This window comes from Hippocampus guttulatus, chromosome 17 (genome assembly GCF_054856545.1).
Source record: "Hippocampus guttulatus isolate MCC_2025c chromosome 17, RoL_Hgut_1.0, whole genome shotgun sequence".
In the NCBI taxonomy this organism is placed as follows: Eukaryota; Metazoa; Chordata; class Actinopteri; order Syngnathiformes; family Syngnathidae; genus Hippocampus; species Hippocampus guttulatus.
Window position 1 is genome coordinate 4,731,431 of NC_141277.1, and position 17,938 is coordinate 4,749,368.

The window sequence follows — 17,938 nt, forward strand, 5'->3', positions numbered from 1 at the left end:
TGACAGCGGGAGCTTTTCCCTGAGGGGGAGCAGAGCACATGATGAATTATTAAAAGGTAAAACAAGTGGAAGGAGGAAAGGAAAGACTGTGGTGAGGTACTTTTGGGATACGTAGAGGTGAAGGGGGGAGGGGGGGGTCAAGGAGGACCGATGCTTGAGAGAGATACAGACAGGAACGGAGATACCACCGCAGGTGTTGATTTTGGACTTTGCAGAACCGGGCACATGCTTGAGGTCGTAAATTACCAAGGGTAATGAGACGCGCGCGCACTCGCTCGCCGCATGCAAACACGGCGTCGTGATTAGTCCCGAGTTATGGTGATGCAGTAAAAGATACGCGTGACCTTGGCGAGGTTGTCGGCGCCTAAACCGCGTGATACATGAAGCATCTTGCCTAATGACTTGGCGCTCAGATTTCTATTTTTAATGAATACACAGGCCAGTCAGTACCTGTGCGTGCACTCTCTCTTTTGAGGTCACATGGCTTCTTTGCGGGTATCTTTTTCTTTTGCTTGTAACGGTCTCGGCGCCTGTTCACTCTTCAATTTCACTCTCACCTTCAACAACTGCCATTTAAAACGCGCGCGTCCGTGGTGCCGCGAAGCCCCACGCCGATCTTGTGCATGCGTTGTAGCCACAGAAGCTTTTCAGCGGCTCCGTTTTTGCGGTTCAAACGTGGATGTACAGTATGTGGCGGCATGAGATGACGATGCGAGGCAAATGCGCGGCTATTTTTGCAGGTCCTGCTGCTGGTGTTTGATTGACGGCTAACAAATGAGTGAGATGTGGTTTCAGCACGTGCAGCGGAGACACCCGCAGCATTTCAGAGTGGAGGGACTGGTGTGATTTATTTATTTATTTTCATGATTTTGAGGCTTCTTTTGAATTACTTGATGACTTTTTTTTTTTAATCTTTCAAATTTTTAAAGTGAGCATCCAAAAAAAATGTGACCATTGGTAATGAGCCACATGCTGCTTCACCATTTCTAAAGAGGCATATGATATTATCTGATCATACGTAACAGCTTCATCTGGTGAAGTTGCGTTCCAACTGTACGGTATTATTACGCCTACTAAAGTAGAGCCCGACAATCGCTATTAGTGGTGCTTTCGTTTTAATTTCGGCGTTCGCACACTCGTCAGTACATAAGCAGACATGATGACAAAAAAAAGGCCTTTTGTCCAAATACAGAGTTCGACTTTAAGCTCCTGATATTTAAAAAAAATAAAATAAATCATTCCTAAAATAATTCTGGAGATTTTGCACTCGATGTCTCAATTTAGTCCAGGTGTTCCATTTTTAGCCGGGATGGAAAACTGCCTGCCGTCAGTTCACGCTTACTTATTTTTGACGTCCCAGTGCAGGTGTGTTGTAATTGGAAAGACGGTGAAAAAGGAAAAGCACAATGGAAAAAGGGGCTAGCGGAGAGTGCGGCGCACCGGCCTGCCGCAGAGTGCACGGAATGAATTTTTAATACAATCTCCCATTGGCTGCTGAATGCTCCAAAGAAGCCACAATTTATTTTATTTTATTTATTTTTATCCCATTGCTGGGCCCGTCGCTTCTAAGTGCTGATTGATTAGGGGTTTTGAAGTTTGAACGTGATGCCTTTTATGCTGAAATCCTCGTTTCATACGGCCTGTCAAGCCCATTCATAGCAAGCCTTTTTGTTTTTTTGTTTGTGTTTTGCTGCAAACAGCACCCAATATTAGTATTGTTGTCCATCTCAACTCTGGTCAATGGCGTTAGTTTTCGTTTTCTTTTGGAAGCTTTTCTCACGCCCGTTAGCTTCCCTCCTTCCGCCTGCCCGACCCCCCCCCCCCCCCCCCACCCAACCCCTCCGCTTTCGGTGTTTGTTCACCATTGCCCTCTTATCTCAGCACTCAGCGTGCACTCGAGGCACATGACTTATTCAAGGTAAGTGCAGACGAGAAATCTTGTCCACCTATAAACGCACCCTCAAACGCAAGTGGGCTTAATACAACGCCTGATGAAACGTTTGCTTAACGCAGCGCCTGCTAAAAAAACAAAACAAAACAAAACAAAACAGAAATTGACTGTTGATTACTGCCAGTTTTCATGATCACGCGGAACTCACGAGTGCTTCTTTTAATGAAATTGTGTGACGTAGAAAGTGCGGCTGAGCTGAATAATCCGTGACTTGATTCACGGCATGTTGAAGCAAATGAGGCTTCATAAAACGCGTCATCCGTTATGTGTCATCTGCCATTTTAAGTGACATTTTTGTCTCGCACGTTCTTCAAATTTTCCTGTCGGAAATAATGTCAAGTGAACTCATTCATTGGTGTAATGCAGAGACATTTTAAGCACGGTTAGATTAAAACAAAATATCATTGAAATCAAGTCACACGACTGAGCCTTGATTGATATTTAATATTGATCAAAAGGGAGATATGGGTGATTTTCAAAATTTAGTTTTGCCTTTTAAGGAAATGTATGCTCAACCGCTTCCTAATTTGATTTGCATGTGCAATTGATCTAAATGTCACTCACATTTTAGAGCAAAGCCAAAACAAGTCTGTTTTTTTTTTTTAAATGATCTCACAATAGGGATTTTATTTATTTATTTATTTGAGAAATTTCCACTCTTGGTTGTTTTTCATGTTAATTCGCAACGGCTGTGTACTCTACCCTTTAGCTGTGTTAGCATGTCGGAAAACCCAAGGAATGACTCTTTAATATTCTGCATGTAAAAAAAAAAGGAACACGTTGAACATCTGATTGTTGGCTGGACTAATTGCTTGAAAACAATTTTTTTTAAAAATCACTCGGGATGGATCCCTTTGTGGCAGCCGATATGAGGTGTTTGTTGACATTGATGGCCCAGATTTCAGTCTGTGTGGTGAAACGGACTCTTCAAACTAGGCCGGCAGATTGCGTGAGTGGGCAAATCAAGGTGGGCTCAAGGACGGTCACGTCAGCATCTCAAAGATGGAGTGCGTATCCTTGTGAGTCTGAGCTTTACTGACGCCACCCGAGACCTTTTTTAGTAGCTGAGGAACTGTAGAGGTCACGAGAGCGCTCCGCGGGTGCTTCATCAGACAGGCCTTGATTAAATTGCTTGTTTTTAACGTTACCTTGACGTCCAACCTTTCCGCTACAACTCCATGTAGCTCATATCTTATGGTGCCACCTCTCGAGTTGCCCGGGCTTGCGCTTTAAGGGGGTGTGGGGGGAATCGATTGCCGTCTCTGAGCTCTCATAACTGCTCCAATTTACATTGCGGTCGGAGCAGCTGAGGCTCACCTCCCCCACAGTCAAGCAGACATCGACACGAGTTCTTGAAGCCCCGCCCCTCCCATTAGAGGCAGCTCATTAAATTTGTGGCTGTTGGTTTGTTTAAACACTTCTGAGGAGATGCACACACCCACAAGTATAAAGTGGTCACATGATTGTGCGCACGCATGAAGGGTGACCTGTTTAAAAAATAATAATAATAAAATCATCATAATAATAATGTGTGGCATTGAAGCATTATACGAAATTATAAAAAACACCCAATGCAAGAAAATGTTGCTCATGCATTGGGAAAGGCATTGATTTTTTTTTTCAGCTTCTTCCTCCTTTTTGTCAGCATGCACTTAAAGGAAAAATGCCTCAAACATTTTTGGTAAGAATGATAAAATATTGAAAACAGTATTTTGAGGTCCACAAAGTAGTCATTGCTTGAAAATGAAATTGGATTGAAAAAAAAATCCCCATTGCGATTAATTATATTCGGAATAATTCATTGCAGAGTCCACGCACTCTTAAAGCCTTCATTAACTACACAGGAGTTGTTTACGCAACGTATTTCATGATTAAATGGCTTACAAGTATACGCAGACATTCATGTTTTAATGTTAAATCAATAAAACTTGATTTGAATGACTTATTAAAAGCACGCAGGCAAACTCTCTTTAGGTCACAAGTGGCAAGCAAATCGTAGCTAGCCAGTCATCAATGCTAACGTAGCCGTTTACATCAAGCAAATTGGAGTTGAATTCCATATTTGACAAGCTTTTATGGTCACATCTAAATTTGAATCATTGGCGGGATCCAGGAATTAGACTTGGCCAGACGTTTGCATCACTCTCCACACGGCAGCTAAATAAGGCTGGGGTGGCTTCGCTTATTGTGTGCAGCACTCATCCTCTATTCTGTTAATGGCTTTATCTCCCGCACTCTAGTGAAAGAAAGCGTGTGTGCGCGCGCGCGTGTGTACACGAGTGCAGAGAATAAAGGGGAAGCGTGTGTCTGGGAGATAAGCGGGGACTGTTTTGCAAGCGTGTCGAGAGCAGCCCCATCTGTGTCGAACTGGGCCCTGCACCTCGGGCTGCTCTCCAGCATCGTGCGATAACCTTCATGATTCAAAAATGAACTTTCCTTCACCGGAGTGTGAGGTGGCAGATATGACAGAGCGGAAAAAAGAAGAGCGACAAGGAGAAATTGTCAGAAAATAATATTCCGCGGTAAAGCTGCTAAATGAAAGGCAGACCGTGAGTAACGCATTGTTTGTGCAGTTGTTACGAGGTATTAAATATAATATGAAATAATGGTGTGCTGTTATGCTGCGGGGGAGTTGGGGGGGGGCATAAATAACTTCGGTGTAGCATTTGCATCTTGTATATCACAGCATATGTCGAGATAATGGATTATAATGCCGTGTAATTATGATTAGGGGGGTCACACATCAGCCTCTCCCCACACGGCAAATTAACTTCCCCGCTGTGTCGGTTTTACTCTGAAATTAGATTAGTTCTCACTTAATCGCCACATCCGACCGCCTGCTTTACCGCTGCGCCGCATGATACGCCGAAGACGGTTCAATGGGTTGTCACGACACAGCACGGAAACCCGGAAAATGGTCACAATGAACTTTCTTCTCTGCTCTAAAGTTAAAAGATATGCCAGAAAAAAAAATCATATTGGTCAGCCTTAGTTATGTTTTTGTGTGCTGCTGCTGTAACGGCAATATTTTTGTGCCGAATCTTGATTTCTTGTATTCTGTTTTATGCAGACAGAAATGAACTCCATAGCTATAATCTGGCAAAGAGCGCCTCCGCCTTTTGAGTTTGGTCCCTAAAACAAAACTAAACTGAACGAAATGTGGTGCAACGAAGGACTTGTGCAACTTTCTTTGCTTGTGCCAGAGTCAGCGCTCCAAATTTACAGCCGTCGCAATCACATCCGCCGTTCATTCACGTTAGGGTTGCATTTACATAATGGCGGTAAACCCGATTTCCCTTGCAGAGGTCCTTCCGTTCCTTCAGCAATGACGACCGCCACGTCATGGCGAAGCACTCCACCATCTACCCGTCGTCTCACGACTTGGAGGCGGTTCAGACGCTCGTCTCCAACGTGGAGTGCGCCCTCAAACACGTCTCGGACTGGCTGGATCAGACCAACTCGGAGGCACTCGGTCAAGTGGACGGCCGAGCGCCAGACGGCACGGACGACGAGAAGCCCGGCGGGGAAGCCGAGGGATCCAACGATGGCCGCAGGTGCGGCCGACGCTGCCGGCGGAGTGACCGAAATCAGAAATAAGTGCCGATTATTTTACAATGTCACTTCCTTGCAGGGAGGCCAGCGGCGGTCGAGTGCTGTGCGGAGTGATGAGAATCGGTTTGGTGGCGAAAGGCCTCCTCATAAAAGGCGACATGGACCTGGAGCTGGTGTTGATGTGCAGAGATAAACCCACGCAGATATTATTGGACTCGGTCTGCAACAACTTACCCGGGCAAATAGAGGTGAGATGCTGCGCTCGCGAGCGCTTTTGATAAAATGCCAGCGCTGAAAGTGGATGCATGGACAACGCAGAACCGCTTCAATATTTTCCTTGACATGAACAGTTTGATCAGTCTAACTTATGATGTGTCACAAGCATTTCTTGTTGCTTTGGCTCAATCTGAGAAGCCCACGAGTGGCTACTGGGAGTTGCATTGCCCGTTTGCTATTTTATTATTATTTTTTTTATTTGCACTGCAATGCTATTCGCTTTCATGTGATGAAACGGCATATTGCTAGCCACGACGTCCACTAGCCAGAGGCTCGGCTGCACTGTATTGATTTTCATATGCATCCGTCGCTGGGTTATAACATTCGGCAGTTGCTCATTAAGTTCTACGTGGGGACTTGTACCGTTTTGTACACCTTTGCGCTGTATACAAATTAATATACAGTCACCCCACCCCCCAAGCCCCTCTGTAATAAATGTGATAACCTCACACCTTAGTTGCTATTGTTCACACGCAGACCTCGAAAAGCTAACTGCTAGTCTGGCGCTAGCCAAAATGGCCGCCCGTTCACTGGCTCCACTTTTGTGGATAGCAACCCCCGAAAAGTCTCATCTCATTTTAAAATCCATGTAAAACGCCAGTGATAAGATGAGCAAGTCGCAACGATAAAGTAATTAGGCGAGATAAACAATTTAATGTCATCGTAAAGGAATAATTGAGATCTGATAAAGGTTTAGCTAGCATAAAATAGGCCAGCACATTATCAAAGAATAACAGTCCCTTCAGCTCGATGTGACATTGCCGCAATTATCCGATAAATCCATTACAAACCTGCGCCTCTGCCCATTTGTTTCAGTTACGAGTTGGATTGTGTGTGCGGATATTCAGTAAGTATGCTCGTGCGCGGGCAGCGTAATTTGGAGTTTCTGATTTTTCTCATTTGGCCTCGTGGCCGCAACACGCTTAAAAACAATGTCACAGGAATACACATGTACTTGTTTTTGCTACTCAGGAGGACATTTGACAAGAATTAAAAAAATAATAAGTCCACCATACGTAAAAGCCAGCGGAGAATCTCCCGCACAGCGCCGTAACATTTTCCGAGACCTCAAGCTGAGCATATCCGCGCCGAAGGTGTTTTCTCGTCACTCCTTATTTCTGCTTTGTCATTCTGTTGCACTCAGACCGAGATTCTTTCCGCTGTGCCGCCTTTTCATCCGCCATATGTTTTGACCGTGATCTGTGACCACCCACTTTATTTTTCGCCCGACACATGACAGAAGCTGACAGAGGAGAAATACGAGGTCAGGAGCTCCCTGCCCGAAGCGGCCATCGTGGTACGGACTACAACCGAGCCCAAACTCACACTGAAGATCACACTCACCTCTCCGGCAATGAGAGATGAGGACGAGGAAGAGGAGGAGGAGGAGGAGGAAGAGGAGGATGAAGTGGGGGAGCACGAGGAGTTACACGGGGAGGAAGCTCAGGATGTGCTGGCGGCAGAGGAGGAGGAAGTGGAGGGCCACGAGGAGGTACACGGGTCGGGAACTGAGGAGGTGGCGCCAGAACAGGAGGACGACGTGGAGGAGATGGAGAAGAGGAATGGCAACGGTAGGACAACAGATCGGAAAGCCTGTCTTCCATGTCAATTTAACTCGTTCACTCCCAAAGACGTTTTTAAACGTCTTTTCAGACTTTGGCTGGTAGTGAATGAGTTAAATTGATTGGTCCCCGGAATCGATAACCACGCGGTAGCGAGCGAGCGAGCCGTCCATCGTGTGGCTTCCTGTCCAACTCGACACTTGTGGTCTCCGGGGTGAGATGAGAGATGACGCCGAGGTTGGCCACAACGTGCCGCGGCGGGTTCGAGGAGAGCGCAGACTCATTTGCTCATAAGCACGCGCACACATGGACACACTTCAATGACATACGTGACGTTTATTCTATGTTTTGTGTCGCAAAGGTTATTGCCCTGCATCCGGTTGTCACTCTCTGTTGTTGTCAACTTCGGTACATATTTTTATTCAATATACCTTTAAATGCATTTTCTGTAGCAGCAAAGTGGAGATACAGAAAAATTCACTTTTTTTTCCCAACTTATGTAAAAAGAGTCGGGGTACAAATTTTACATCATTGATTTTATTTTTTTTGGTAGTCAACTCAGGGTCAATTTTCCCATTCACTCGTCGCTGATGTCTGAATTTACAGGAAAGGCAATTTGTAACATTTTTTTGATCATACAAGTGTAAAAATAAGTTAACCATTGCTAATCATTTTTTCATCATGACAAATGCCCACACAAATCGAGTGTAAACATACAATGGAGTTGATCACATTCTTCTGTAGTATTGATTACTTTGAGCCTTTATTTATTTTTCTGGTGCATCTTTAGGGGCATAGTTTCTCTCCAAATGTTGGTGGGATTCCTAATTGTATGGCCTCGGTGACGTTAGATTTTCTGGGTTCCCCTGTACTTTGAGCTGCGATGCAGCTGTGGTTTTTGCTTGCTCATCGGTGCGCCGAGGTTCGAGCAGCTGGCAGAGAATAAGAAGAGAACCAGTTTGGGATACGAGGGGATAGAGGAGCAACCGTAATGATCCGACGTCCGAGCACTCCCGCGTGGGACGGCCCTTGAGAAACAGCTTTTATGCATCACACTGAAGCAAACGGACACAAACGCAAGGCAGCCTTTGCGTTTGACAGCAGAAATGCCGGCCGGCGATCATGGCCGGATGAGTTCCGAGATCACGCACTTGTGTGCCGCCTTCCATCTCGATGATAACAGTTTGACATTTCCCTTTAAGACCTCTCGAGGAAAGGCTTTGGAAGGGATGAGAACAACATTTACTTGAGCATGTTTTCACGGCCACTCTTGAGTGCGTTTTATTTCACTCGGAGTCCCGCACATCGAGATCCCCCCTAATGGGGGGGATTTTTTTTTTTAATTAAAAAAACCCTCCGTGTGACCGCTTCTCATTCATATACAGCTGTGTTGGATTCAACTTGCCTTGCAGGAAGGTGGTGAGACAAGAAATTAAAACAATACAGCAGCATAAGAATGATTCAACCCTCTCTAACCTCTGACCCCCCCCCCCCCCCTCCACCCCCACGCTTTAATCTTTCCTCAGTTGGGTTTGCTTTCGAGAGAGCAAAACCTCCCGGGAGACTCTTTTTGTTTAGTTCTACTTTTTGGACACTTGATCGTGTGCTTGCTCAAAGCATCTCAAGTCAACCCAAAGTGAAAACTCAACTATTTTGATTCCTGCCTGGTGTGAAAAGTCTGGATCAAAATACTTTTCAAAGAAAGAAATCATTTCCAAATACACCACGGAGCCGTTTGATTTCCCTTTGCCGCCAACCCGCGCGGTAAATCAAACGCTCCCGAGGTATTTGTTTGTCTGCAAAAAAATTCTCTCCACCCTCGTGACTCTCCATCTCACTGATTTGTCAGCTGCCAGACGCACGGAAAGTATAAGTCACTCTTGAATAGCGTGCGTCATTTTTTTTTTTCCAAACTCACCTGCCGGTCGGAGGATCGTGGCATCTTGCGTAACGCTCGCGCCGTCACGAACACGCTGATGCCAACCCGATCCGCGTTTGGGGAAAAAAAAAATCCGCGCTATTTGAACGGTGCGCTTTCGCCACGGATCCGTGAATTGTAGAACGGACGCGTTTCTACAAGGAGACGAGCGACCTGACGGCACGGCGAAAGCGCCGCCTGAGCCGAAAACGTTGGCGGCGGCGCGGAATGCCCGCACTCGCGCCGGGAAACCGGCGCGTCTGCACGCATTGGCGCGCGTGCGACGGAAAGCACACACACGCGCGCTCAGCTCCGATGTGTGTCTTACGTTTTCTACGTTGGGTTGTTATTGTTTTCGTGGCAGTGTTGGGTGATGCCGCGCAAAGAGTGGAGGCTGAGGAGGAGGAGGAGGAGGAGGAGGAAGAGGGAGAGGTGCTGGATAGACACAGATGTCTGTCGGCCCTGGCAGCGCTGCGACACGCCAAGTGGTTCCAGGTCGGCACCCGCTCACTTCCTGTCTTCCTGCCTGATGCCGTTTTTGTAGCCTGACGGTTGACTCGGGTCGTGACAGCAAATGACGAGAGTCACCAACGAGTACATATCATCGGATCACATTACCGCTTCGGTAATAAGACTTCCCGTAGGTTAAAAAAAAAAAAAAAGCCATTAAATCCCGATTATACATAAAAAAAATATCGTGAGGCTACAAAGGCAATTGTGATTTTTTTTTTTTCTTTTTGCGATTTTTGTGAACCTGCCTGCTCTGTATCAAGTCAATTCCTCCCTTTTAAAACCCTTCCCACACCCATCCTCCCGATTCACTAACTGACCCAAAACACACTCACACACAAAAGAAGTACACAAAAGCACAACAACAAAAAAAAAGTCATCAAAAAAATTCTGGAGTTTAGGCAGTTTGGCTAACGGGCGCTGTCTTTTCTGTACGATTACAGATTCTTCTGTCCCTCAATTTCTTCCCGATTCTTATTCTGCCGCCGTTCCCTTTTTATCCCGTTTCTGTTGTTGTCAGGCTCGAGTGAACGGACTCAAGTCCTGCGTTATCGTTCTCAGGATACTTAGAGATATGTGCAATAGACAACCCGCCTGGGAGCCCCTTAACGGATGGGTAAGATTGGATGACTCGTTCAGGACGCACGTCGTCATCCTCAATCTTTCAATGTATCGATGGAAAATCCTACTGCGGATGTGCTTTGAATGCAATTTTTTTTTTCTTCTTTTTGGCGCTTTTCTGGCAGCCTTTGGAACTGATCTGCGAGAAGGCCATCGCCACCTGCAACAGACCTCTCGGGGCAGGAGAAGCCTTGCGCCGAGTGATGGAGTGTCTCGCCTCGGGCATACTGCTACCAGGTCGAAAAACATTTCACATCGAATGTGGCGTTACGCAATGCCAACGAGAAGGCGAGAGAGAATCCATTTAGTGACATGAAGCGCCGCAAAAATCAAGTTGGGGAGGATGACACACGTCCAAGTGAAAAAGTTTCGCTGCAAACGTTGAAACCAACCAAAAGGCAGATTTCATTGTGGACCAAAGGACAAAATGGTTTTGTCAATGACATTGTGTAGCCTCGTTTATCGTTTGTGGAGGGCGGGGCTTGTTTGAATTTCTTCCAGAGAAGTTGACGATTCACATCATTTGCCACCTTCCCGTAGCCTCGGGTCATAAAAATAAATCCTCGTTCAATGCTGTTGAAAGGCGGTGAGACCACATTGCATTGCGTCATGTTCTGTTACTTCCACCAGGCGGTCCAGGTTTGCGCGACCCGTGCGAGATGGAGCCCACCAACACTTTAGCCAACATGACGGATGGGCAGGCGGAGGCCATTACCTATAGCGCACAGGTACGGTGCGCACACACACACACACACACATAACATCCATGTTTGACACCCTGACAAGGGCATTTACGTGCGTGGTGTCACTCACACACACGCTCGACTGGATCAGGCAGCGTTCCGAGCTCGCGTGTTTCTTAGTGAATCCGGCCGTCCATTTTCCCTTTGAAGGCACGACGAATGAGGCTGGAATGTCAATGGGGGGGGGGGGGGGGGGGGATCATTTGTATCGGAGCAGATACAAGCGCCGATAGAAGAGAGGAAGCTGTTCTGTCGTCGGGCGACTACGCCGAGCCTCATGAATATGCCAGGCACTCCGGCTCGCTAATGGATTCACATTAGCGCGGCCATCGCAGGCCACCGCCGCCCCGCCTCGTCGTTTGTGCGGGCCGACGACGTGCGCGCTTGATTGATCGCGATCGATGGACACGCGGCGATGAAATGAAGACGGCTTGACCGTTACCTGCGAGTCGGAGGCGAGCGTCGCCGACCAATGAAAAACGTCATAATAACTTGACTTCCCCTCAAACGCTACCAACGCGTCACGCTCAGCCGGCAAAGGCAAAATCCGGTGTGAGAACAAAAGTCCGTAAGAAGTACAAGGTCAAAACGCGGGCGGCCGAAGTCTTTTCATCTTCTCTCCTCTGTATGCGCTTTGTGTTTGGCAGCGTGCTCTCAGGCTCATGGCGTTTGGACAGATCTGCAAAGTGCTGGAGATGGAGCCTCTTCCCTCAAATAAACCGTTGCAGAAATACGCTTGGTGTGACAAAGAAGGTGTGTGCGCCTCGCACATTCTTCCATTCAAGCTAAAACATTCCAAGGCTACGTGGCCTCGCGCTGAGGGATTTCGGACTGAAAAGTTTCCCTGTTGGATCTCAAACGTCACCTGACCGCCCCCCCCCCTGACAGCACCATCAATATTATTGTCAGGCCTCCCATTTCTGTTGACCTCCTCCGTATAGCTACTCAATCATCGTTTTGGCAGTTTACAACTGGTGTAATTGCGTTGACATTCACGTAAAACGCGCATCGTATCTTGTGGAACGATGAAGCAACGTGTCCCGCTCTCCTTCCAGGCTTGGGTTTGAAAAGGCCATACGACGAGGGAATGATGGACGACAAGGACCTCATCAAGAAGATGAAGCGGAATCTTAGGAGAGGTGTGCCATGTGGAGGGAAGTCGTGATTTCCCGTTTATGCTTTGGCTATGAATAAACATCCTCTTGGCAGCGGAACATTTTCAAACAAAAACAAGGCGCAGACGCATTGAAGATTTTTTTTTTTCTTTCGCTCCTTCTGCCCGTCAGCCTCTCTCCCCTTTTTTGTTTTTTTAGTCATCTTACATCTCTCGCATGCTGATCAATACTATCGATTGCCAGCGTTTTACCAGGCCACTGTACCAGCCCAACGTCTTCTTCTCTTTCGAGGAGAAGATAAACCGCTCGCGCCGGAGGCAGACGGCCTGTTTTATTTTCGAGCCGCTCGCATGAAAAAGAGATCGCACAGAACGTTTTGGGATTCCATAAAGCGTTGCAAAAATATCCTAGACTGCACGCACCTTGCTGGAAAACGGGAGATGGAGCCGCAGAATTACTTGCAGTGCGACGTTAATTGCGATATTTGAAAATACAGCGATTTTTGGAATGTAAACAAGGGAACAGTTTGAGGAGAAAAAAGTGTTCAATTTTTATGCTGATTGTCACTAAAATTGGCATGCTGACTCCAAAATTGCACTCGGTTCACCCCCCCCCCCCCCGTAACAGTTCAAATTTTATTTTATTGCATTTTCTCCGCAGTTTACCAGATAAGCTAAATTCCCAAATTTTGGCTCAGTTCTCGACAGCAAAGCCATCGACTCCAACCAGCCAATGAACGCCCTGATGCGGTTGAACCAGATCCGTCCAGGTCTGCAGTATCGCCTCCTCTCCCAGTCGGGCCCGGTCCACGCCCCCGTCTTCACCATGTCCGTGGACTTGGATGGGAGCATCTACGAAGCGTCGGGCTCCTCCAAGAAGACCGCCAAGCTCCATGTTGCTGTCAAGGTAACAAAACTGTTTTGTTTTTTTTAATGTATTTTTTATTTTATTTTTAACCAAGAGAGATATTTTTTTTTTTGCTGTTAGTGCCCAAAAATACATTCTATGTTTTTTTGTTTGTTTTTTTAACGCAGATTTTAAATGTGTGTGTGCGGAGGTGGGCAAATCTGTGTAATCCTAAAGTGGTTGTGAACAAAAAGGCTCTCCAGAGCAAAGAGCGGGGATAATCCGCTCGATGCTTCATTCCCATAAAAGGCTTTCTGCCCGTCTCCCTGTTTTTTCTCTCTCTCTCTCTCTCTCTCTGTTTCTTTCCATCATGTTTCGACCGTATGATCTCTCCATCAGTAAACACAATCACCCAGTGGGTCAGAAAAAAAAGCGCCATTTTTTTTCCCTCTCTGCCTAAAACCAGGTGGAGATGAAGGCTTTTGCCGACTTAGTTGGGCAAGACGGTTTCATTCGAACCCTTCCACCATTTCAAAAGAAAAATCTAATCATGGTCCACTCGCCGATGCGGTCATTTTTCATGACATCAACATATATGACGTTTGCCAACAAGAAAATAATAACCCTCCGTTACCTTTTTGCTATTTTTTTATTTTTATTTTTTTATCCAGCTAGCTTTTAAAGCTCCCGTTTAACGTCACCGTCTTCGTCCCTTCCGCAGGTTCTCCAGGCGATGGGCTACCCGACCGGTTTTGACTCGGACCTCGACCCCATGAGCTCGGACGAGAAGTCCGACGGCGAAGGCAAGAGCGAGACGTCCTCGCACACGAGCAATAACGCGTCGCACTCCTCGGACGGCTCCAACACGCTGGAGGTGGGCCTTGAATGCAACGCCGAGGCGACCGCAGGGGACCTTTCCGATGACACCGTCATCGCATTAAGATGCGTGCGTAACACCCTCAGGTGCGAACTCAGGGCCCCATACTGACGGCGAGCGGGAAGAACCCCGTCATGGAGCTGAACGAGAAAAGGCGAGGTCTCAAGTATGAGCTCATCTCTGAAAGCGGAGGCAGCCACGATAAGCGCTTTGTCATGGAGGTGCGTGCCCTTTTCAAGACGTCGAGCAACCTGATTGAAGAAAGTCCCGAACGGCGGGGGGGGGTGCGAAATTGTGTGTTCACACTTAACAGATTGCTCGCGCTGTCGGTCGGTCTGTTGCACCAACTAGGGGGCGCTGAATTGTGCGCTCACTCACTCTCACATAGGGCTGCTTGATTATGGAAAAAAAAAATGTCCCAAATAGATCTCTCAGGTGCACATTTTTAACCCAAGTATGCTCACTATAATATTCGACTATGAGGGAGAGGGAGAGCGTGAGAGAGCAGGTTCGCTTCCAGATGGACTTCAAAAAAAAAAAGGACTAAAACAAAAGGCCTCAGATGGGGAAAGAAATCAAACACAAGGATGAACGTCAAAGACTCACTCGTACTCGGGCTGAATTGGCCAATGAAGTGCGATGCTACACACACACACACACACACACACACACACACACACGCTCACGCATGCATGGAGGAACCAGCTCTTCTCTCTTGCGGTCAACCAGTCAAGTTTGTTCATGCAGTGAGGCCGCTATCGGTGAGGCGTGCTGTTTCCTGACAAGCCTCGATGCTCCGTTGCTCTGCTGATTGATTAGCCAGCCTGTTCTGACAGCGCGGCATCGCTAAGCAAGTGGGCGTGGTCCGTCAGACCCAAGTTGAGTGGCCCATTGTCGGTTTTGGGACCGCTTTGTTGCGTGATGATTAGTTTTGCCGGGGGTGGGGGGATGGGGGGGGGGGGAACCCAGATTAAGCGCTAATTATATTCTCTGCGTATGGCAGGTGGAGGTGGACGGACAGAAGTTCCGTGGGGCGGGCCCCAACAAAAAGGTAGCAAAGGCCAGTGCGGCTTTGGCCGCTCTGGAAAAACTCTTCTCTGGTCCCAACGCTGCTGCAAACAAGAAGAAGAAGCTGCTGCCTCAGGTCAGGAATGCACAACGCCATGTTACCTGATTGATTCGTCAAAAGTTATGGCATAATCGACTAAAACCACAAATGCACCGATACCACTTTTTCCTCCATACCAAGATATTAGAGTTCTGGCCAAAGTATCACTAAGTGAGTGATGATATCGTTAATGTCTTGAAATGGGATTCCATTGTTCCTGAAGTACACAAAACGTTCTTGAACAGGCCACAAGAAAGATGATTTTTGTCTCCGTTTCCAGACAAACTGACTGAGTGTGAAATCTGGGCCTGTTTGGTTGACCACAAAGCTACTCTTCCGTTCATATAAATCGCTTTGAAGCACATTATTTCACTTTCTGCCTTCCGGTGGAAGAACACCAAACACTCTGGCTCTCGCTTATCCATCGATAGCATACGGTATATTATTTGTCGTCAATATGTGATCATTTTTTTTCACTCCGGTTAAGTGGAATTGGATCATTTCCCCGCCGCAAAAGTGATCATCTCGCGCAGCGCGGTGGGTGGAAATGGCTGCAATAGTTCAACGCGATTAGCCCAGCGTGCGCGCAGCCCTTAACTCCCAATTTACGGTAGCGCGCAGATCAGGCGTCCATAAAGCGCGCTGCCATTCGCGCTCTCTAATTGGCAAACACACAGCCGCTCTTTTGTGTCACGCGAAAGCTAATTCTCCGTGAAATCTCCATTGTGTCCCGGCGCTCAGACGAAAGGAGCCCTGGCTGCGGCGGCGGCAGCCTCGGCCGTGGCGGCTCAGGTAGCCCAAGGACGAGGACGAGCGGCCCTCGCGCGGGGAGCCTTCGTCAGCGCCGCGGCGCCAGGATACGTCACGCCGGGTGAGTCTTTGTTTTTTTGTGACTCCATGTCGGGTTTGTGAGCTGCGCAAGTGTGCGATCTGACCCTTTTTCGTCGACTCGTCAACAGGCTTCGGAACGCCGTACGCCTACAGCCCGGCCGCCGCCGCAGCTGCTCCTGCGTACGGTACGTGCGGCTTGTCGTTTCCCGCCATTGCAGCGCTCGCTTCTCTCTGTCGCTTTCAACACCCGGTCCTCGCTCAACAGCATCTGCGATCATCCTCACGGTTCAAAGCTTTTTTGTTTCCCTCTTCCGGCTTGGACTCTTAACATCTCAACTCTCCTTTTTTTAGTTTTTGGACCGATTGATTAAATGCTGATCGGGGCTGTAAGCTTTCTGTCCCGTGTGTGTGCATTTGGCGTTTGGTGTGTGTGTGAGATCTTCAAAGAAATGTGCCCTTTGGCTAAGTGTCCGCTCGCCACTTGATATTCAGCCAAGCACTGCTGTCTGACTTTCTGGTCTTGAGCTGAGATCAAATGGGACTTTATGAATTTCGAAGGGAAATTAGAGCGCTGAGGCAGCTCATGTTCAAATATACGATCTCAAAGACAAGGTATAGGAAGTCGCGATTTGACGATTCGATGAAACGAAGAACTCGGCGATGGTGCGGAATTGCTGGTTACCGTACAAGTTGGCTTCAACCACCGGAGGCGCTGTTGAGTCCGTCTCAACTCGTTTGCTGTCAAAAAGAAAGCCAGTTTAAAATCAGCTTTGGGACGTTCACACCCAAGAAAGCCCTCTCCACTGCACCGGCTGTTTTTCATTTGATTGTTTCATATTTTCAGCCTGTACGTGTCATATTTACTCCACTCGCCCCCGCGTGTTTACTTGACTGTGAGACGGAACATTTTGGAAATGCTCATATGCAGTTATGCCTTTTTGGGTGGAAACAAAAGTCGAAGTCGAGGAAGGTAGAAGCAAACGACAGCGCACGAGCGCCTCATGGTTGCAGCTATTTCGGGTCTGCACTGCTCTCATCTTATTTTCTGTTTACGGTCAATTAGCAGAGTGTGAGCTGCTGACTGGAGCAGGCCGTCGCGTTAGAGCTGCTCATCGTTTCCTCGGGCCCCCGTTGCCGAGCGGGCCTTGTTGGACTCGAGATGGGCGGCCTTGTTTATGGCTCGCCATCGGACTTGCTTTTTGATCCGTCATTCAGAATCGAGTTTCCCTTTTCTGATGTCATCACACTCCGCCAACTGAGAAGTAGCCTGCTAGCATTGCATAGAAAATGGTACTCATCCCATCACCGTGGTGTCGTTGGATCTTCTTTTTTTTTTTGCCAGGATGTAACTATTCATTGAAAGACGCAGTTGCATACTTGGAAAAAAAAAAAGTGCAGGCGATTGTTGTCACATGTGGGACATCGTCAGCCGATTGCAGAAATCTCCCCTCTACTGTATTTATAGGGCACTTTAAAACCGCCACCGCGTACAAAGTAATGTACATGGAATAATAATCATTACAAAAAAAGAAGAAAGCACAAAAAAACAAAAGGTGACAAAAATCCACCAAAATACATTGCTCCTTTTTATTCGTTTAATTTTCGACTTTTGATAGCAGCGCACTCCCTGGCGATTGATCTTTGCTCCGCCGAGTCGATTTGAAAGGTGGCCGCGCCGCGTAGCCTTCAGCCGCGCGCACGCCGGACGACCACCGGAGCTTCTCCCACGAGCCGGACAGCAAGTCCATTTCACTGTCCGTCCACGGGTTGACGGCGGTGAAAATTAGGATTGTGCTCCCCCGCCACGCTCCCCCCCCCCCCACCCCTCGCGCCCTCCGCCACGTGCAAGTCAGTCAGCAGCTGTGCATCGAAAAAAAAACCAAACATTTCCCCCCTCAGTACAATTGAGACGGACAGGAAGCAGCGAGGCCTGCTGAGCCGCTCGCATGAAGAAGCGCTTTGATCTTTCCCATTCACAACTTTAACCCCCCACCCCCCACCCCCACTTTCCCCCCGCCCTGCTTCCGC

At 47.7% G+C, this 17,938-nt stretch overlaps 1 protein-coding gene across 3 annotated transcripts in view; it reads left to right on the top strand.

Moving 5' to 3' along the window:
• strbp (spermatid perinuclear RNA binding protein) overlaps positions 1 to 17,938 on the top strand; it is a 47,012-nt gene that overhangs the window by 24,466 nt on the left and 4,608 nt on the right. For all 3 annotated transcript variants that reach the window (XM_086134338.1, XM_086134337.1, XM_086134339.1), the window contains exons 3-17: positions 5,255 to 5,505; positions 5,583 to 5,751; positions 7,020 to 7,350; positions 9,624 to 9,754; positions 10,290 to 10,385; positions 10,516 to 10,627; positions 11,021 to 11,118; positions 11,781 to 11,886; positions 12,189 to 12,272; positions 12,946 to 13,154; positions 13,816 to 13,968; positions 14,058 to 14,192; positions 14,975 to 15,115; positions 15,821 to 15,950; positions 16,039 to 16,095. In XM_086134338.1, coding sequence (XP_085990464.1) covers positions 5,255 to 5,505; positions 5,583 to 5,751; positions 7,020 to 7,350; positions 9,624 to 9,754; positions 10,290 to 10,385; positions 10,516 to 10,627; positions 11,021 to 11,118; positions 11,781 to 11,886; positions 12,189 to 12,272; positions 12,946 to 13,154; positions 13,816 to 13,968; positions 14,058 to 14,192; positions 14,975 to 15,115; positions 15,821 to 15,950; positions 16,039 to 16,095 — 2,203 coding nt within the window. The remainder of the gene's footprint in view (positions 1 to 5,254; positions 5,506 to 5,582; positions 5,752 to 7,019; positions 7,351 to 9,623; positions 9,755 to 10,289; positions 10,386 to 10,515; positions 10,628 to 11,020; positions 11,119 to 11,780; positions 11,887 to 12,188; positions 12,273 to 12,945; positions 13,155 to 13,815; positions 13,969 to 14,057; positions 14,193 to 14,974; positions 15,116 to 15,820; positions 15,951 to 16,038; positions 16,096 to 17,938) is intronic.